This window comes from Geotrypetes seraphini, chromosome 13 (genome assembly GCF_902459505.1).
Source record: "Geotrypetes seraphini chromosome 13, aGeoSer1.1, whole genome shotgun sequence".
Taxonomy (NCBI): Eukaryota; Metazoa; Chordata; class Amphibia; order Gymnophiona; family Dermophiidae; genus Geotrypetes; species Geotrypetes seraphini.
The window spans coordinates 37,581,302-37,603,871 of NC_047096.1; the positions used below are offsets into that span (position 1 = coordinate 37,581,302).

At 43.8% G+C, this 22,570-nt stretch overlaps 1 protein-coding gene across 5 annotated transcripts in view; it reads left to right on the top strand.

The window, feature by feature from the left end:
• The window catches only part of LOC117347498 (protein Aster-B), a 206,515-nt gene that overhangs the window by 151,530 nt on the left and 32,415 nt on the right, over window positions 1-22,570 (top strand). The window contains exon 1 of one of the 5 annotated variants that reach the window (XM_033918537.1): window positions 12,475-14,342. The exons of the other annotated variants lie outside the window; for them this stretch is intronic. Coding sequence (XP_033774428.1) covers window positions 14,175-14,342 — 168 coding nt within the window. The 5' untranslated portion in view covers window positions 12,475-14,174. Of the gene's footprint in view, window positions 1-12,474; window positions 14,343-22,570 lie in introns of those variants that run through there. 5 annotated transcript variants of the gene reach the window in all.

Sequence of the window (22,570 nt, forward strand, 5' to 3'; positions counted from 1 at the left end):
AATGGTCCATCATGCCCAGTAGCCCATTCTCATGGTAGCCAATCCAGGACACTAATACCTGGTCAAAACCCAAAGAGTAGCAACATTCCATGCTACCGATCCAGGGCAAGCAGACACTTCCCCCATGTCTTAATAACAGATTATGGACTTTTCCTCCAGGAATTTGTCCAAATCTTTCTTAAAACCAGCTACACTATCTGCTTTTACCATAATTTCTGGCCACTTCATTTTTAAGTTTAGATCTTTCCTTTCAAACAGAGACCTTGCTAGATGTCAAATACTGCACAAGGTAACTTCACATGGACTTAGCTGTGCAGGAAATGTGAATCTCCTCATACACCCACCATATAGTGCAAAAATGTGCAAAGGTCTGTTTTTTTCTTTCGATCACTACATAGCCTAATGCCACACAAGCAGCGCTGTTTCAAACATATTCTGTAGGTCAATGCTAAGGATAACAAAGTTTCCTTCCTTGGACCAGAAGGAGATACTGATAAACCACTGGAAGAGATCCCAAAACAACACCCAAAGACCCACTCAGTGTGTGATCCAGTTGAGTGGAGTGGACTAACTGGGGGGTGGAAATGGGCCCGGAGTTTGCTCAGCAGAATTTCCCAGACCACCTCTTCCTCTCAACACATTGACACGCTGCCACCACCACCACTAGGAACACCTCACTGGGTAGGCCAGCTATGCTATAAACTTTATAAAACACATTATTATATTTTCTTATAAAGCACATATTTTAACTGAACTCTCTGACATCCTCAGCCTTTCCATTCACAAAAATGGAAGAAAAGTTCCCATTTCCTGCTGTCTCATGTCCCCGGCCTATACAATATTTTTTTTCTGCAGACCCTTCAAAAGTCTGACCAAATCCTCGTTTCACTTGCATTATAAAGTACTGAGGATGCCATCTCTCCCCAATCCCAGGTCCTAAAGTCTAAGACAGTAACGCAAACTAATGCTGCCAGATTCAGGAAAAAAAATTTTGATTCGATTCAGCCTATTGAATTGGTTTTTCAATTCGATTTTCCTGCCCAGTTGGGTGATTTTTTTCAAAACTCCTGGGGTTTTATATCTTTTTCACCCCCTTTGGCTTCTCCTAATCACACTGGCGCTGTGGTGTAAATAAAATAAAGAAACAAAAAGGACTTTTCCTCTCTCTGTTAAATCCTAGCTCACGTTTGCAGTCCAACACCAGCTCTGGCAGGATACACATTTCAAATCTGACATATTATAATCACAAAACAGAAAATAAAATTAATTTTTCTACCTTTTGTTGTCTGGTTATATTTCAAATCTTGTTGGTCCAAGGCTCTGGTTTTCTTCTGATAACTTGGGGTCTCCTTCTTTCTTCTTTCTGCATGCTAACCATCCATCTGCCAACTCTGTCCTCCCTTTCCATTTCCCTTCCCTCCCCAGGAAGTCTGGTATCTTTCCTTTTTTTCATCTCCCTCCACAGATCCACCTTTTCTTAACTACCCTTTCATCCGGCATCTCTCCCTCCTTCCCCACCACCCGAGTCCACAATCTCTCCCTTTCTTTTCCCAATTACCCTCCTATCCAGTATCTCTATCCCTCCTCCACACCATCCCTTGTGTCCAATTTCTCTCCCTTTCTGTTCCTTCCCTCCCTAAATCCCATGGTCCATCATCTCTCTCCCTCTCCTCTATTTTCAGACCCATTATTTCTTCCTCCCCCCCAAAGTTTGGCATATGCACGTCTCTTTGAACACCCCCTTCCCTCCGTGTACTTCTAAACCAGGGTCCCCCCCAAAGGCCTGTCCCCCCTTAAAGGTCTGCCTGTCCCCCCTTGAAGGCCTGCACTCCCCTTGAAGGCCTGTCCCACCTCCTTGAAGGCCTGTCCCCCCCCCCTTGTAGGCCTGTCCCCCCCTTGAAGGCCTGCCTGCCTGTCCCCCCCTTGAAGGCCTGTCCCCCCCTTGAAGGTCTGAACCCCCCCAAGGCCTGCACCCCCCCGAAGGCCTGTCCTCCCCCCCTTGTAGGCCTGCCTTCCTGTCCCCCCCTTGAAGGCCTGTCCCCCCCCCTTGAAGGCCTGTCCCCCCCCTTGAAGGCCTGCACCCCCCCTTGAAGGCCTGCACCCCCCTGAAGGCCTGCACCCCCCTGAAGGCCTGTCCCCCCTTGAAGGCCTGTCCCCCCTTGAAGGTCTGCACCCCCCCCCCGAAGGCTTGCACCCCCCTTGAAGGCCTGTCCCACCCCCTTGTAGGCCTGTTCCCCCTTGAAGGCCTGCACCCCCCTTGAAGGCCTGCACCCCCCTTGAAGGCCTGCACCCCCCCGAAGGCCTGCACCCCCTCCCCGAAGGCCTGTTCCCCCCATGAAGGCCTGTCCCACCCCCTTGTAGACCTGTCCCCCCCTTGAAGGCCTGCCTGCCCCCCCCTGAAGGCCTGTCCCTCCCCCTTGAAGGTCTGCACACACCCCCAAAGGCCTGTCCCCCCCCTTGAAGGCCTGCCTGTCCCCCCCTTTGAAGGCCTGTCTGCCTGTCTGTCACCCCCCTCCTCCTTGAAAGCCTGCCTGCCTGCCCGCCCACCCCACCCCGAAGGACCTCTCGCCCCCTGGCCTCTCCGCACCACTATGAAGCAGCACTACCTATGCTCCCGGCCTTGCCGTTCAGTCCTTCCACCACCACCCCCGAAGGACCGCTCGCCCCACTGACCTTCCTGCACCACCTATGAAGCAGCCGCAGCAGGATCCCGACGTCAGCGATCTCTGCTCTGCTTAGGCGCTGCTTCCTGCGCCGCATTCCCGCCCCTCCTCTGACGTCAGAGGAGGGGCGGGACCGCGGCGCAGGAAGCAGCGCCCAAGCAGCTCAGGTATCGCTGAAGTCGCGATCCTGCTGCGGGCTGCTTCACAGGTGGTGCAGGAAGGTCAGTGGGGCGAGCGGTCCTTCGGGGGTGGTGGGGGGGAATGAACGGCAAGGTCGGGAACACCCCCTCATGGCTGGCACCCGGGGCGGACCGCCCCTCCCGCCCCCCCCTTAGTACGCCACTGTATGTCGCCTAAAAAATTGGCGCTGACTAGTGCAGCACTAAGCATGATTCTATAAAAGCTAGGAATCACACTTAGCTGTACTTACTAACTTTTAGGCGTACCCTATTTATGCCAAGGTTTTTTTGGAAAAAATGTGTGCGCCTAAGTTGTGTGCACAACAACTCCTAAGACAAAAACAGACAGAAATCCTGAAAACACACCCACGATCCACCCCTAACCATGCCCACTTTTAGATTGGTGCTTCCAGCTAGGCTGGGGGGGGAGGAATGAGGGCCGCAATCCAGTCGGGTTTTCAGGATTTCCCCAATGAATATGCATGGAATCTGTTTGCATACAATGGAGGCAGTGCATGCAAATAGTTCTCATGCATATTCGTTGGGGAAAACCTGACTGAATTGCGGCCGTCATTCCCCAGCCCTGAACTAGGCACATAACCATTTTGGGCTAGATTCACAAAGCAAACCAATTGGTTTGCGACCCCTTAGCGACCAAATTCCCCTCTGGCCCGATTCACTTACCTCTCTGCCGACCATCCTCTGATCCGCGCAAGCAAATGAGGGGAGGAACATTCAAAAGTAGGGAAGGCAGCGATTCACAACACAAAATTCTTGATCTGACTGGGCTGGCCAATCAACTCCTAAAACGACTGCTAGGGACCAGTCGCACACCTCTCTACCGACTCTGCCTCTGCCTCTGCCTCTGCCATTGCTGCCTCTGCACTGCTCTCGCTGCCTGTTTCAGGGGCTGCAGAAGCCCTGGGACAGGGGGGAGAGCAGTGCCTGTTGGCTTCCTGTCTTCCAATTATGCTGCATACATTACAGAAATCAGTATTAGCAGGACATTACTGTAGATGTGGATACGTTAAAAACACATGCTGCTCTCAAAATTAATTAATATACTGTACAATACATCTGTGCACTGCCGTAGATCTGCCACTCAGTTTTCATACAAAGGCAAAACGACACGAAACCTTCTAAATGAACATTCAGTGCAATAAGGGGGCCAAACACGAGAAAACTGATCTCTGCTGCCCTCCCTGCAGTGCGAGCCCACGGGTTTAAAGCAGGGCTGCATGTCACAATGCAGCCCCGATTTAAAACTGTGGGCTCACACTGCAGGGAAGGAGGGAAGAGGCTGCCGCCACCACCGGGAAGAGGCTGCCGCCGGCAGAGATAGGAGCAGGAGAGTTGGACCCAAAATAAAACCCAGTAAAAAAAAAAAGGACACAAAACGCATGTGCAGACCATCTGCAGGGAAAGCTTATTAATCAATTAAATTAGCTTAATCAGCACCAATAATTGGCAATTAACTCATAACTGATTTTAATTGGACTTAATTGAAAGCTAGGGCTAGCTGTGCCAATGTAGGTGCCTAACTTTAAGCGGACTTTGTAGAATTTGGGGGTAAATGCACAAATATCTTACATAGCATGTAATAGACCAGTGGTCTCAATCCCGCGGCCCACCAGGTACTATTTTGAGGCCCTCAGTATGTTTATCATAATCACAAAAGGAAAATAAAACAGTTTCTTGATCATGTGTCTCTTTAGCTATAAATTACAATATTATTATTAAGACTTAGCCAAAAGGAAAGATTTATAAATTATAAAGAGTTTTACCTCATGCAAAATTGTCATTTCTTTAATAAGACATTAACTATTTTTCTTCTGAGGCCCTCCCAAGTACCTACAAATCCAAAATGTAGCCCTGCAAAGGGTTTGAGTTTGAGACCACTGTATTAGACAGATTTATTATTTATTTATTTCTGATTTGCTATATCACCTTTAACTGACAGTATAGGACAAAATGGTACACAAGTCTAACAAACAAGAAAGTTACTACAAATATTTGATTGTAAAGTATTTCACTCATAACAGCACACCAAGATACAGAGAATCAAACAGGTCCAGTGGTTACCATCACCAAATACCTGCCAAATCAGTCTGAGTCTGGAGCAGGAGAAGGACTCACATTTAGGTGTGTAACTTATAGAATAAAAGAAGTTGCATTGTGTCTCTGGCACTTACATGAGCACTTAACAATGGCTCTATGACTGTGTCCCTACTTTCCTTTTAAGAACATACAACCGGTGGGTGCCCAGATTTAGGCTCAGTAACCACTAGAGAATGACACGGTGACTGTTACCTATGACTAGCCGCAGATAACCCACAGGAACAGGGAGAAAAAAAAGACTGGTTGCTGTGGGTACGGGGACAATGCCATTCACCGCCCTGTGGAGCGGTGAATGGCCTTGTCCCACAGTAAAGTATCTGCCGCGAGTTGCCTCCCTTCCCACCACTCCCAGTCAGCAGCCCTCCTCACATTCGCACATCCAGCAGCCCCCCCCCTCCATTGCAAGTCCAGCAGCTCCCCTTCCTCCTTATCACGGGTCCAACAGCCCCCGCCCTTGCTACCAAACCTGCGACTCTCCTGATTCGGGCTCTTCACGCCTCCTGGGGTGGGCCTACCACCCTCTTAAAAGCTTCCTGCACACAGGGCTGCTCTGACAGGAACCTTCTTGCTGCCGAGTCCCTCCTTCCAATGTAACTTCCGGCCGGAAGGGAAATCCTGATTTGTGATTTATAAAATGCCAATTGCACAGAATATTGTTTCTTTTTAGACTTTAATAAAATAAGTTCAGTATAAAACTATTCAAGGCTTGTGCGGGTAGGAACAGATGGTTTGTGGGGATAGAACAGGGACAGAGCTCGTGGGGACTGGACGGGGCCCAAGCTCATGGGGATGGATGAGGATGGGACTGAGCTCACGGGAATAAGATGGGGGCGGGGACAAATTTTTTTTTCCCCTTGTCATTCTCTAGTTATCACCCACAGGGTTTCACAGACTGTTTCACCAAGGACTTAAAGGAATGCAATATTGTTATCAAGCATAGCTCAAAGATATAGTACATGGAAGCACCGGGCCCACTCTATAGGAAGTCTAGATATGACCATGCTACACCTTTATTAGTGAACCTTCCATGGCTCTAGGCCGAACTGTGTATTGAGTAAGTTATGTTGTTTGGTCTTTAAAATTCTGCATGGAGAAGTATCAGAAGGTTTTCCCAACTTATTTCATTTGCTAGGTTGCTTCACCAAGAGCCATAATCAGAACCGTTATTATCCTTACCATCAATGAAAGGAATTAAACTTAAATCTGTATCTGAAAAATCTATCTGCTATCAAACGGTTAAGACTCGGAATGCATTACCTTTAGAAATTTGTTTGATTCCTTTTTATATGTGATTTTTTCTTTGTAAAAAAACCTATTTTTAATAAGTTTTTATGATTTCCCTCCTCTAGTGGCTTATTATGTTTAGAAGGATGTACTTATATTGTTATTGTGACCCTCTCAACCTGTTCTGTGGGGATACAGTGAAATACAAATCTCTAATAACATAACATGGGGCTACTTGTGTTTATATGGGAAAACAATTTAGAGCAGAAGTACCATTTTCAGCTTGTAATCCAGTTGGGTCTTCAGGGACCTGAAGATCCCCAGCCTTTACCATCTTGTAACTGCAGGGGCTGAAGTTCATTGTCTAAATATGTCAGCTCTTTTCTGTTTGGGTCTGAACTCAATCTGATATTGACAAACACCTGCGACCTGGCCTCCAAAAATGTTATCCAGTCTCAACTTGTGGGGATTTTTTTTATGAGCCAGGGCTTAAGTGTGTGTGCTGTGAGCCCTCTAAATGTATTAATGTTACAGCTGAAAGTTAAAGGTTAATAGCAAAGAACTCTGGACTCAGGTCACTCTCCTGTATACCACCTCTTTTCCCTCCTTCCTCTCTCCCTCCTCTACCAGCCACCTCCTACTCTGTTTTCTACCAGGACAACTAAGCCCGGCTTTACTTTAAAATTTGGAACTACACTGGGCCTAGAAATGTCATGTCATCTATTAAAATCTAGATTGATTCATAACAATCCACTTGCTTTCCCCTTATAATATATTACCCCACGTACATTAGATAGATTGTAAGCTCGCCAAGACAGACAGGGAAAAATGCTTAAATATCTTGGTATAGAAAATTGAATAAATAAATAAACTGAGGTTCCTGCATTAGAATTCCCTGGAGCTGCTGATGTGCTTCCAAGATATTTGAGAAAACTTTATTTGAAACTAAAGAAATAACAATAAACATTTCTGTTAAAATTCAGATACAAGTGCAGATTTTTATATAGTGTAAATCATAATTTATGTCATTTGTTAATGGTGGCGTTGATATCTTGCAAAATAAGAAAAGGTTGGCAAATCCCATTAGTAATAAATTCATCACTAAACCAATGCACTTGCAAGTAACATGACTCTATATAATCATTCAACATCTCCTTATAGAAACCTTATTCATAACAGAAAGGAGTGGCATATCTCATCATATCAAGATAAATCCCTCTGTTGTAGTTCAAATGCACTAGAATTTGACCTGGGTGTTAACTACTGTAAAACTCTGTTTCTCTTTAACACACCCATCCCAGGAATCACATTTTAAAATCCATGTCCTAATGTTCAGATATTGGTCTGGAAAAATCTGCCAGATGAGAACCTTTGTTGATGAGGGAGATGGGAGAGGAGGGATTAGGGAAAGACTTATATTAATGCATCATTGACTGCCTTAATGGAGGATACATATAGTAAAATAAGTATGCACCTCTGCCACATTAACCCTTTAAATGCGGATTTACATGGGTCATGATTTTTTTTGTAAGTGATGTCATTGAAGCAATTTACTGCACGGTCAAACAGCATGAGGATATTATCTCAGCTGGTTGCCCACAATTCCATCATTGGTCTCGGTGGCAGAAGAAAAATGTATCAGTTTTATACATATGTCAGATTCTTTTTTTATAGAATCTATATATATAAAATCGGAGGTATGTATGTATGTGTGTGTGTGTGTATGTGCCGTGATCACGCAAAAACGGCTTGACCGATTTGAACGAAACTTGGTATGCAGATCCCTCACTACCGGGGATGATATGTTCTGGGGGTCTCGCGGCCCACCTGCACACGTGGGCGGAGCTACAAACAGAACATCAGATTTCAGCCATTCATGTCAATGGAAAAAATGTAAAAAGCTGCCATTCTCACAGTAATTCAAAAACGGCTTGACCGATTTGAACGAAACTTGGTATGCAGATCCCTCACTACCTGGGGTGATATGTTCTGGGGGTCTCGCGGCCCACCTGCACACGTGGGCGGAGCTACAAACAGAAAATCATATTTCACCCATTCATGTCAATGGAAAAAATGTAAAAAGCTGCCATTCTCACTGTAATTCAAAAACGGCTTGACCGATTTGAACGAAACTTGGTATGCTGATCCCTCACTACCTGGGGTGATATGTTCTGGAGGTCTCGCGGCCCACAACTCTATGTTGCTTGCTCAAGGCTGGGTTCACCCAATAATTTATATGTTCTTGCTCCAGGAGGTGAAACTAAAATTGTTGTTTATAATCACGTTTTGCGTTAGTTGTATTGTATTCATTTTGTCAACTATTTCACATTATAATTTGAATATTGTACTTTTTATTAAGCTGTAAAAAAATAATTTCATTCACCACTATAAAGCATCTTTATTTGAATCCATTTACAGTGTTATTGCTATAATTAAATACCCGTGCAACGCCGGGGCATCAGCTAGTCATTTTATATAGAAAAAGAAGCTGTGCAACTAAAGGTTTTTGATGTATGTGTTCAGCTGATACATTTGTTTTGCCCTTGGGGGACCGATGATTGAGTTTTGATTGAGATAATAGAATGATGATGGTCCCTTTTACTACACTTTTGTTCTATGAAAATGTTATTGTAAGTTTTTCTTTGAGGAGATTGCATTTTGAAGATATTGCCTTTATAAAATAGGCACTTTCTGGATGTTTCATTGGCATTCTTTTATGAAATTGCCCCCTTGAAGTACATATTTATGATGTAAACTACTTCTAAGAAGAGAGAAGGGCCCCATTGGACAGGGTGAATGAAAGTAGCTTGTGTTAACATGCTTCATTCAGTTGCTGCCTCTGACTGCTTGAATTGATGTGTGTGTATATGTGGTGGTTGTGGTGGTGGTGGGAGGCCGTCTTATTCTAATGGTTTTACGTGGTGAAAAGAAGGTCCATATGAGTGGAGATAGTGATGCATCTCTCCAGTCTCTGGAACAGGGGAAGCCTGAGAAACTAAGTACCAGGGATATTCCTGAGTATGATTCAGAATGACAGAATCTCTCTGAGTAAATAGTCAAACCTTGTTCACACAAAACGAATTAAATTATGTAAATATTCAAACCTTGTTCACATGAAACAAGTAACCCATAAACAGGCTAAATAAGATCAGAAGTTTGTCATGTCTAACTTTCATCCGATTGTATTAGAGCTCATCTCTCCATTCCTCCGGTTCACTGTTTCTGTCTTGATTCTGTCCACCACTGGGAAAGGCAGTGAAGTTTTTTGTCATCAAATAGACCAGTTGCAAATCCCATTTTGACTGCACTTGCTGGCTCTGCTGGGTGGAGGAAGGAAGCTGAAATTGGAAGGTTTGCCATGCTGTCTCGGTTATATGTTGAACTGCCCATCACACACCGCGTTACTTACAAAACCATCATGCTGACATTCAAAATCAAACTCTCCCATCAACCTTCCTTCCTTGATAAGCTCCTCATTCCTCTGCGCCCTACACGGACGCTTAGATCAGCACACCAGAATTTACTCTCCATTCCTTCTATAAAGGACTTTTTCTATACAAGGAAATTGAATTTTTCCGTAGTAGCCCCAACTCAATGGAACGCCCTACCATCTCATCTCCGCCATGAAAAACTAATCAATAAATCTAAGATTAACTTAAAAACTTTCCTATTTCAAGATGCTTTCAACTGCTCTTGAATTACCTCTTTCTCATTCAACCAACCGCTTTTAAGAAGCGATCCCATCCTCATGTTTTACTCCTCTCCCTCCGTTTCCTTTCAGCTCTTTTTTTTTTTCTCTCCCCTCTCTTCTTTCCCTCTCCTTTCTAATAATGTAACTTTACCCCTCTCCCTCCTCCTTATCCTCACTTTCAAGTTTGTCCTGTCTATGTCCTTAATGTACACCCCCTTTTCTTCCTCACAAAATTTTACTTTTATAAGCTTAACCTTTTATCTCAATTTTAAAATTTTATTGTAAATCGGCTAGATACCTGTTGATGGTCGGTATATTAAAAATTAATAAAACTTGAAACAAAAACTTGAACTCATTACTAATAGAGTTGAGGACATATTGGGGATAATTCTATATAGATAGCCTCAAATTAGGCACTAGAGCGATGAATGTTAAATTCAAATTCTATATCAGCAGTTAGCTTAAGCCCATAGTTGCATACTTAACGTTAGGTGCAAGCCCTTACGCCAGCTCAATAGCTGGTGTAAATACACATGACTATCTGCAGGCAGTTAGGCGTGTTACTATTGGTATTCTACAGTGTAACCCATATGAGTAAGTGCTGACTCCCTCCCAGGCCCACGCCCCATCGCGATTCTGCACTATGGATTTTGTGCATTCAATTTGCAGAATCCCAGCTAAAAGCAGTTATGTATATAACTGCTAATTAGTGCCAATTAACACAATTATATTCAATAATTGATAACATTGTCAGCAGCTATTTATATTAAGCTACTTGTGCTACTGACAGTATTCTATAACTTGTGCACATAACTTTGCACACAAAGCAAAAAAATTGTGCACACAAGTATAAAGAATTGGGGGGAGTATGACTACTTGAAGTTTCAAAAACAACTGTATATACTCAAATATAAGTCGATCCGAATATAATTCGAGAACCCCCATTTTCCCCCCAAAGGAGGAAAAATGGTTGACTCGAATATAAGTTGGGGGCTTAATATTCAAGTGCCATGCCCTGCCAGGATCTGCACCCAGTGTCCCCTCTGTCACGCCCTCCCCTGCAAGGATCTGCACTCAGCCCCCGTCCATGCCAAGTTCTGCACCCAGCCCCCTTCCCTCCCTACCCTGCACTCAGTCCCATTTCCTACCAGGCTGTGAACCAAGCCCCCTTCCCTGACAGGTTCTGAATACTCTGCCCCCTCCCTGCCAGGCTGTGAACACTGTCCCACCTTCCTTCCCTATACCTTCTTCCCCCTAAAAAGAACCAACCTCATCAGTGATGCCACAACGGCTTGATTGCCCCGTACTCCCCTCTGCCCTCCAATCCAGCCTGCAGATTAACCCATCTCCTTAACTGAAGGCTAACTGAACCCTAACAAACCACCTAGTGGTAGGCCGGGACAGGAGGGATCCCTCCCGTCTCCTGCCCCAGCTGACACTAATACTAATTACCACCCTCCCTCCTTCCCTCCCTCACTAATTGTTCCCTGGTGGTCCAGCATGTATCCTGCGCTGAGATTCTTTGTAAAGGTAGCAGCCAGTGGCGCACCTGGGCCGGCATGCAGGAGTGAGCTTTTCATGCTGCCGGCCGGCCCTGCATCGCTCCTTGATAGGCTGTCGCGAGTTCTCACGGGATTCGCGTTTCTCGCATCAGCCTATCAAGGAGCGGTGCAGGGCTGGCCAGCAGCACGAAAAGCTCGCTCCTGCGTGCTGGCCCGAGTGCACCACTGGCTGCTACCTTTACAAAGAATCTCAGCGCAGGATACACGCTGGACCACCAGGGAACAGGTAGTGAGGGAGGGAAGGAGGGAGGGTGGTTATTAGTATTAGTTTGCCATGGCAGGAGACGGGAGGGATCTCTCATGTCCCGGCCTAAGGCAGGCCTGCAGGAAGTCCAGGAGGGTTTCGGGTAGTCACTAGGGGATGATCCAAATATAAACCAGAACCCCCATTTTTGGTCCAATTTTTTGGCCCCCCAAATCCCGGTTTATATTTGAGTATATATGGTACTTAAAACTTAGCTATTGTAGAAGTTTTATAATATTGTGTGTATTCTTAATTTCTTCTTTGTTTCATGTGCTTGTTTCTTGTAAACTGCATAGAACCTTAGATTTAGACAGTATATAAATATATAATAAAGTTGTTGTTGTTATTATTATTAATAGTAGTAGTAGTAATATATAAAATGACAGTGTCCTCATGCTTTCCCTCTCAGATTTCACAGCTATTCTCAGCTCTGAGCAGTAGTTTTAAGAATCTTTCTGGTCCTTCCCTGTCCCCCCTTTCCCCAAAATAATTGGCAGCAGCCAAGGATTTTAACCTATCTATGCCGTATGTTTGTGTTCATGAGTGTCCTCTTTCTTCATGCAGGTAGGGTACCACCTGGTCCCAGCTCGCTCTGTTTGCCTTAGAGTTAATGTTTACCGCCACTTCCACAGGGTTGGGAGTGTTTCGGACTGGTACTCTGTACTGAGGAGGAGGGGGTGTAAGCAGATAAATATCAGTGACTGTTGCTGCGCTGTATGTCCAGTCTGCAGCTCGCTCTCTCTGCCCAAGAGAGCAGGGTTTTCAAGTATCCCACCTGATTGCTTGGATCTGGTCATTTATTCCATTTGCTGCTTCATCTCTGATTTTTAATTTTCTCTCCACCTTGGGAGCATTGGACTCTGAAAGCCAGATCCTTTATTGCAGCTCTAGACTGTCTATGAATCCAGTCCATTGTTGACATTCCGGAGCCTCGGATAGAAATTTGTTTTGTTCTAGCCCTGGAATCCTTCTGTGAGATTTCTCTTATCAGAACTCTGGGGCTGCCGAGGGGTGAAATACAGCTGTGATAGAGTCCAATTTTTTTCCAGCAAATATCTGTGTGGCTAGCAAACTGGAATTAACAGGAAGAGCATGTTTCTGAGCCTGAAGTGGTGTGGAGAGAAGGGAATAGAAGTCAGTTCAACACCCCCTTCTTCCAAATTTAATAAGAGAACGAGCCCTGTACAATGTCTTGCATGGTATAGTTGCTTTTTATTTTGAATCTGTCAAAGACATCGACAGCCTTGCAGAAACAAATCTTAACAGGAACTATTACCACGTGTTTTCTCTGATTGCTCAGAGCCAAAAGACGGAGGGCACAGAGGCATCGGCTGGCAGAAAAAAGTGCTACCATTCAGTTCCTTTACAGAGTAAGCCCTAAGCACATCAGATGTCTTAAGAAGTTCATCACACAGCCTCAGTTTTAACAGGAAGGTTTAAAGACTGTTGTCCTGATCCCACAGTGAAGCTGGAAAGCTGAATTCTGCTCCAGGCAGATCCAGCTGTGAGCCTCCCACGTGCTCCTCCTTTGCTCAGCTTTTGCAAGACAATTTTTTTTTATTGTTTTTCAACCCCAATAAATTTTCTTGGCTAGAGGAAGCATCTGCTGAGAGGCAGGGCTAGGTTACTACAGGTCATTGGCCGCATATGGACCCTGGGAGGAGAACATTATTCGGATAATTTCAAGCATGTGCAACTTTCTGCTCAGTCTTCAACAAAGAGGGCAAGAAGGGGCAGAAGGGTTGGCACTATCGAGGAGAAGCACCTGAAGGGATGGTATGAGGTGGATCCTGTGGACAATCTTGGAGAACCACAGCAAGTACAATGATCAGAGCACAGCTCTAGAGAAATGCTGTCAGTTATTGTGTTCTGTGGGCTGAAAAGTGCTTGTGGTTGCTGTGGCATGCTTTAAAGATAAACCTGTGAGAAGTGCTGGGAGTTATGGTGATCTTTAAATGCTAGATGCTTTTACCCTATGCAGGGGTGCTACAGAATTGAGAGACACACCCTGGTGACAAGACAGCAACTGGAGCTTCAGAGCCACTCTGTCCTAGCTTATAGGAAGGATTCAGTAACGAGGCACTGAAGGGAGCTGCCACCTGGCTGTCTTTGGTTTCATTCACTTTCTTCATTCAGATGTCTGCTCCTGAGCAGGACTTTTGGGGCTCCTGGAAGCTACTGCAATAAAAGGATTGAAGGTTACAGGCCTATAACACTGTCGAAAGGGTGGAGGTCACAGACCTTTAGAGCAGTGCCCTGAGTCAGTGCTGGAAGGCAAAAGCTGTCAAACCTATCAGACTGTATCTGGAAAGGGTGAAGGTAACTGTATGATACTGTCCCAGGATTTACAGCTTCTGATTTTCTGGGATCTTCAGACTATCTCAAATCAGTTTTTCCTGAGGAACAGGTGGAAGGAAATCCCTATACTTCGTGGAAGAAGCAGGGAAATAACTGAGGACAAGAAGAGGAGCTACCTAGGATCAAGAGATAAGGATGCCAGGGAGAAACTCCCCAGGCCAGATGATGGAAAAGTCTGGCAGGTCCTGGGATAACGTGCCGGAGGAAGAGCAAGAAGCTTTACTCTGGTACTTGGAGAGACTGTACTATTCATCCCAAGCATGGGATACACAGAGCAGCCCAGAGCAAGAGGAAATTCCTGCTGTAAGTTAAAAATAAAGAACCCGATTCCTTTTCTTATACTTACTGAGACAAATTTATTATCTAATATAATAAAACGGTAAGCCGCGCATGCGCACTTCCTATGCGTGCACTGGTTTTCCGTGAGCTGTAGCGACCCATAGGAAGTGCGCATGTGCGGCTTACGGTCTGGCCTGCTCCCTGCCGTATTGCATTTTTTAGTTGAAAGATGCAGCGGTGGCTACTCTCACGATCCCCGCCTGCGTCGGACTTCCGACGCAGGTGGGGATCATGAGAGGAGCCACCGCCGCGTGTTTCAACTAAAAAAAAAAATACGGCAAGGCGAGCAGGCCAGACCAGACCGGCAAAAGTGAGAGGTGGAAGCCTAATAGCTGTCGGCCACTGCAGCTGTAGACCACGGTGGCTGTCAGCGGCTGCAGACTGTGGCGGCTGTCAGCAGCTGCAGGCCGCCGCGGCTAAGCACGGAGCCACCACAAGCGACGGCGAGGAGGGAGTGGGAGCAGGCCGCAGAGGCTGTCGGTGTCTGCAGGCCGCGGCGGCTTTAGGCAGATGTCGGTGGAGGGCAGACAAAAAATAAAGGAGGTAAGGGTTGCTGCTGGACAGGAGAAGAGGTACTGATGGATGGGGGGGCAGAAAAGAGGTACTGCTGGACATGGGAAAAGGTTCTGATGCACGGGGGGGGCAAAAAAAGGGGGGACAAAAAAAGGAAGGGAGGCCTACTGCTGGACAGGGTGAGCAAAAAATAGGTGCTGATGGACAGGGGAAGAGGTGCTGATGGACAGGGGGGCAGAAAAAGGAAGGGAGGCCTACTGCTGGACAGGGGGAGCAAAAAATAGGTGCTGATGGACAGGGGAAGAGGTGCTGATGGATAGGGGGGCAGAAAAAGGAAGGGAAGCCTACTGCTGGACAGGGGGAACAGAAAAGAGGTACTGCTGGACAGGGGAAAAGGTGCTGATGGACGGGGGGATCAAAAAAAGGAAGGGAGGCCTACTGCTGGACAGGGAGAGCAAAAAAGAGATTCTGCTGGACAGAGGAAGAGGTGCTGAGGGACAGGGGGGCAGAAAAAGGAAGGGAGGTCTACTGCTGGACAGGGGGAGCAGGAAAGAGGTGCTGCTGGACAGGGGGGGGAGTTAAAACAAAGGGAGAAGGGCTGCTGCTGGAAAAGGGGACCAGTGAAGGGGTGGTGGTGGGCACAGGGGAAGAAAAAGGAAGGGAGAATGGACAGGGGGAGCAGGCAAGGGGTGGTGGTGGACAGCCGAGGAAAAAGAAAGACAGAAAGAAATACAGAAACAGGCTAAGGAGAGAGAGAGAAATAAATAAATACAGACACACATACATATTCTAGCACCCGTTAATGTAACGGGCTTAAAGACTAGTATATCATATTAGGGATAAATCTTCAAAGACTTAGGGGTGTAGTTATCAATGTGGGCTACCATTAAGACATGTTAATTTACCATTCACTCTGCTATATTAACCTAAATCTTATTTTATGCAGTGAGACCTAGTTACTAATAACTCAGATTAAAAGTAAAATAACACATCTTAACGGTAGAAATGTCTCTAGTATTCACAATCACTGCTTTATGTAATAAGTGAGCCAAGTATAAGACAGTGAAGCCATGCTGACATCACTGATGAGGTTGGCTCTTAGGTATTGGTGGAATGAGGCATTATGACATCACAATATCTGCTCTGGTTACACTAAGGGGAAGATGTGTTGTTTTTCTACTGGCTCATGCTATTTTAGCACAGGGCCCATTTCATGCAATGAGACCTTGTTACTAATAACTAGGATTAACAATTAAATAACACATCTTAATGGAAACTCACATTGATAACTCCCCCTCATTCTCAACATGTATGTGTAAACTAAGAAGTTACGTGAATAAAATTGCCCTTATACTCTTAAGCTACAAGTGGATTGATTTTTCATTCCATCAAAAATTACAAAGACTAAGGGACACTCGATGAAGTTACAGGGAAATACTTTTAAAAATAATAGGAGGAAATATTTTTTAGTTAAACTCTGGAATGCGTTGCCAGAGGTTGTGGTAAGAGCGGATAGCGCAGCTGGTTTTAAGAAAGGTTTGGACAAGTTCCTGGAGGAAAAGTCATAGTCTGTTATTGAGAAAGACATGGAGGAAGCCACTGCTTGCCCTGGATCGGTAGCATGTAATATTGCTACTCCTTGGGTTTTGGCAGGTAATGGCCTGAATTGACCACCCTGAGAATGGGCTACTGGGCTTAATGGACCTTTGCTCTGACCCAGTAAGGCTATTCTTATGTTCTTATGGTTTTTAGCAACATAAAAATAGGCATGCAACTTCATAATGCACAGATACATTTGACTGGGTGTTCTGGTAGGATGGGAGTGGGACTTTAGGAAGATGTGTTTATGAACTTGCACATGTAATTTAAATGTTCAGGAATCCTGTACAGAAAAAGCATGGGGATTGCGCATGTAGAAGCCCATTTTTTTAAATTAATGTGTGTTAGCTGAATGTATAAAAACTTTGTAGTAATCATAGAAGGCATTAGTGACACTTGGTTGATAGCCACCACTGCACGTTAATATGGAATTTAGTTAATTACACCCTTGGAGGTGTCGTTAATCATTCTGCATTATTTACCATGTTAATAGTTAGCACATACTAATGGCACCCTACATTAAATACAAGGAGATCTCCCACCTCTTCCCACACCTTAATAAGACATTTCACCATGGGTGTTTAACATTGTAGTTACAATGCACTAATAGTTAACACAGCACATTAACCCCTCTCATTCCATAACAGGTCACCTAAATTTAAGAATTCAGGCCTTTACATGCCTAGGTGTCCACATATATGCATAAGTGATAGTTTGTATAATTGCACACTAAAATGGCATAGCACATTTTGAGGGGCCTTCACAGGGGAGAGCCATAGGCAGGACATAGGTGGGGTTGACATTTACTCACACAGAATACTGCTAACACTAGTAATATCCCCCCACCTCAACTACTGGAATGCTTTTTACGCTGACCTACCTCTCTCTTCACTTAAACATTTACAACTCATTCAATCTACTTCAGTTAAGTTTCTTCGTTCGGCACATCACTTTGACCTTGCCAAGCCTTTGCTTAACAAACTCATCATTCCTTATATTCCTCATTGCTTCCTGCAGTCTGTTTCTCACCGCCCTCTGAACTTTACTTAACCTCTTCTCGATCTACTGCCTTCCACTACATTGGCCTTAAATTATGGACGAGCTGCCACTCAACATCAATAATCAACCTACCCTTTCTAGCTTTAAAAAACTGTTCAAAAACTCATCTGTTTGCTCAAATATTTGGCCCACCATGCGCTTAGACATTTCTCTCTTGTTCCTTTCTTTTCTTCTTCCTCTTGGCTTTACTTCTAGTTTGCTTTTTCCATATTTTATACTTTGTAAACCGTTGTGAAGCTTAGCACAGGTCATTTGGTGACATATCAAATGACAATAAGTAAATTATTAGGGCATGTGAATGGTTACTCCCTCCTATAGTGACACCTCCTGTTTATGGAACTCTGCATTAATGTAATGTAATTTATTTCTTATATACCGCTAAACTCCGTTAGGATTCTAAGCGGTTTACAGAAAATAGACAATAGTATGCATTAAAATTATAAGTAATATAGGTTTACAGAGAAAATATACATTAAAGGATACAATAAAAATAAGATAGATAAATAAATAAATAAAGATAAATAAATAAAGAATAGGTACTTAGAAATTCCAACAGCACACGTTAAAACCTGTGTTACACATCTAGCATAATTTAGTAAATAGGTGACAGAGCTGAATTCAACACCCTTGGCCCAATTTTCAAAGGCATTTATTAGTGGTGGGCAATGAGGGCTGGAATCCAGTTGGGTTTTCAGGATTTCCCCAATGAATATGCATGTGATCTATTTGCATGCATTGCCTCCCATTGTATACAAATAGATCTCATGCATATTCATTGAGGAAATCCTGAAAACCCAACTGGATTCCAGCCCTCGTTGCCCACCCCTGTTATAGACTATCTGAACGCTTTGGGGCTCATTTTCAAAAAACACAGACATCCAAAAGATGGCAGAATTTGGCACTTGGATATTGTAATCAACAAAACATCAAGTGCTGGTTTTTGAAACTGATTATCTGTAACAGCAGGACTTGGTATGGGAAATCCTAGTAGAGCGGCAAGCAGGTGTCTGGAGTAACCTGGATAGGTGGGATAGTGAACCATAGAGAGGGGGACCCAGGCCTATTTCCCACCCTACCCACTACTTTTATGGTGGAAAATGTGAGCATACCAAATACCACCAGAATTCTACTGTACTGCCACATAGGTGACACCTGCAGCCATAAGGGCTATTGGAGTGGTAAACATGTGTGAATAGTAGGTTTTGAGGGAGTTATGGTGAGATGTACTCCTGGCACCCATTATGTGACGTTCACAGAAGTGCCCTCTAAGATCCCCCACTGCTCTGCTGGCATATCTGTTTGGCCAGTGTAGTATAAATGGTGGCCCTGCCTACTTCCAAATGGCTTGACTTGGATGATTTTCTTTTCAAAAATGGGCAAAAAGTTATACGACATCTAATAGGCCAAAATAGGTGATTTTTTTGGGAAAAAAAAAGATGTTTAGCAGTTTCAAAAATGGACATTTGTACCTCCCGATTTTTGGCCTCACATCTCAAGATGTCCTATCAAAAATGGCCCCCTGTCTCAGTTATGCCGAGGTGATATTTCTAACATTTTCAATTGTTGCTCAAGAGAAGTTACATTTGGGTGCAGTAAGTACTGTATATGGGTATCCCTCCTGCCATTTTTTTCTGGTTCGGTGAGGGAGGGGACGCTTTGTCGGGGGGGGGGTGCTGTCGGGAGGCTTCTTTTTTTTAACGTGTGTAATACATTCAAAATATATGTGCCATTAAAAAAAAAAAAATGAAAGAAAAGCAAAACAACAACCTGGCAGAAGCCCTGATAGCAGTGACAGGAGGCTGCTTCCCCTGTCACTACTGTCGGGGCTCTGCGCATGTCTCAATCGCTCACAGAGCAATTGAGTCAGTGGGTTTGCATGCAAATGATTTGCACCTCCGTGCAAATCATTTGTATGCAACCTTAATAGTGAATCGGTCGCTGTTGGAGAATCGGCCGACAGCGATTGAGTCCCTATTGTTAGTGAATCTAGCCCAAAGTTGCATAGTTTGTGTGTACTTTGAGTCTTTGCAGCATTTCAAATAATCGGAAGTGAATTTGATGCTAATGGCAGCCTTTGCAAGCAGGAGGAGCAGCACCTGTCATGGCTGGTGAGTAACAGTCTTGGAGCACGGTAATAGGTATCCTTCTGGAATGCTATGAATGATGACACCCCCTTTAAATTTATTTAACTTGTTTCTGTTCCGTTCTCCCCAAAGAGCTCAGAATGGGTTACAGGTTAGCATATATAATATACAGTATAGCCACAATTTGCCATTGGCATGTTAAGTTTAGTCAGGTTTATCTGGAAGTGTATTAGAAGTACATCAGAGGTCAGAGAAATTTGTCAGAGATAGGTTTTTATTGACTTTCTAAACGTTTGGTACCTTTGGTTTACAGGATGCAGTTTGGCATAGTTACAGTGCAAGAATTTTCAATAAAGTTTTTATCCAAACTTAACACATACTGAGGGTCTGTTACATATACATTCTTTGTGATCCACTGCCCGTAGGAGAAGAGGTATGTTTTTATTGCTTTCCTAAAGTTCAGGAGTCCTTCAAGGGATCTGATCTGGGGGGGGGGGGGGGGCAGTCGATTCCAGTGACTTGGTATGAAGTGGGAGTAGGACCGTCATTTGGCAGTTTGCAGTTGAAGGGCCCGACCAGGGGACATTTTGAGGTGTATTAATCCTGAGAGTGGAGAGGCCTGTTAGGCTGCAACTGTGCCCCTAAAAGAGCAGCGCATATGGAACATACCTCTAAAATCATCCCTTTAAAAGAGGGTATGAAGGCCTGAGTATATCTTTGAAATTTTATCATTTATTCATGATGATCTGTTCTAACCAAATTGCACCTTCCTTCTCCCCATTCACACCTCTTTCTACTATGGTTAAGCGTATGCACATTCTGACTGAAAATCCACCTGGGCAAATTCAGGATTTCTACCTGCATAATTCTGTTTGTGTAAAAGCCTATAATCAGGGCTGTTTGGGTTGAGATCGTCCCAAGCCCCTATGTCAGGTAAATCTTTTCCAGTTACTTCTGTGAGCCAGTGGATCTTAGTTATAGTAGCGAATGCAGAGTTCAGAGGCCTGACTCTAGCAGTAATAGATATAGAGCTACTCCCCCCCTTGCTTTTCATCTTCCAGAGCCCTAAAGTTTTCAGCTTCCGAGGGGAGGGAGGGGGCCCACTCTGATAAACTCATCAAAGGTCCTGCGTTTCCTTAAGGCCAGCAACGTGCTCGATTTTAAGAAAAAATGGGATAAATATGTGGGTTCACTTCAATGAAGTGCTTAGAGGGGAGGGTTCTTCGAGTGGGCAGACTTGTTGGGCCAATGGCCCTTTTCTGCCGTCATATTCTATTCTATGTTATTAATTTTGATGGGATTTTAGTGATCCTATTGTGCTTGAAGGAATTCATGCTTGGCCTGAGCACTTCTGGCCTGATTCACACGCTCCCAGTCTTTGCTATACAGAAGAGATTCAAATGCCCCAAATTATTAAACTATTCTTTTCCTCCCCTCAATCCCATCTTTGCCTGGGATACTCGCTGAGAATGGAGGTTTGAATTGCACCCTTTGTTTCATGATTTAGATTTCTGAAGTGAAAAGCAATTCTCATTCTGTTTTTGACTGGAAAAAATTACAAAGACCTATAGAGAAAAAGCTAAGAAAACAATCAGTCTGTGTAAGACCGGTCACAGATTTGCTGCATATCGGCACCATACCCCTAGAACACTAGCCCAAAGTAGTCTGTACTTTTTGTTGATATTTATTTATTTATCTGCTTTGACAAAAAAAAACAAAAAAACTGTGTAATTTCAGAAATAAATCACATTCACATTACAAGAAAAAACCCAAAATATAGCCCACATCAATGGAATCTGAGTGCAATAATCCAAAATTTTTTCTCAGGAAAATCAAATTCCTTTGCATATTCTTTACTATGAACAAATCTGTTTAACCTATCCTAACTCATTGCCAGAAGATTCTTTTTCAATAATTAACCTCTCTAATTGTAATGAATCAAAAAATACATAATGGATAAGTAATCAAACATTTACATGAAAATTTTAAAAAGAATGTTGCTCCTAAAGTCAATAACCAGGACTTCAAGTCAAGAAATTTGTTTCCTCTTTTCCTCAGTGGCCCTAGCTAGAGTCTCAATTTTTGACCACAAAATAATTTCTCCTTATTCTTAAAGTAATTATGGAGAGCAAGTAGTTTATCGTTGTCACATATAAAGGAAGCCAATAAAGTAGAACGTTGAATCAATTCATCCTGAGAGGTCTCCAAAAATTTGGTTAAACCAACATCAGAATTATTTTCAAGAAACTTTCCTATCTGTTCCTCAACATTCATAGCAATCTCTTTGTGTGTGGTATATAAAACAACTAGAAAAAAATGTGTTGAATTGGCATTAGTAATTAAGACCTCTTTCAAATATTTACAGAGTAAGATTTCTGATGACAGTAACCTAGTTTATAGATCTATAAACATTTTCTAACTCTTCATATTTAATATGAAGAAATAGATCCCATCCTCTTATCTGAATTCACAGTTTTAAGATCTAAAGTTTATAAATTCTGAGTAACCTGTTCCATATAATCACATAATTGGGAAACAGAATTCTTCAACATAACTTCAACTCTGGACAGCGAACTCCAAATATCTACTAAGGTTAAGTCAGGCAGAGTAGAGCTTACTCGAGTCGATTAAACCACAGGTTTCATAACCAGAATCGGAAGTCCAGTGTTCAAGTCCAAAGGAGTCTTAGCTGATAGAAATCCATAATAGTAATCTTAGCTGATAGTAATCTTAGCTGATAGTTCTCCAACAGGAACGGAAACTGATTCAGAAAACCCCTCCTTGGAGAATTTCAAGGAAGCCCCCAGGACTTAAAGAAGCTCCCGAACTAGTGGCTGCGGTAGAAGACAAATTCTGAGAATTTGTCATAGGAAACACATGTTTATCCATTGGTCAAGAAGACATTTTAGAAACAGTTATTGAGGAGACATATTTACC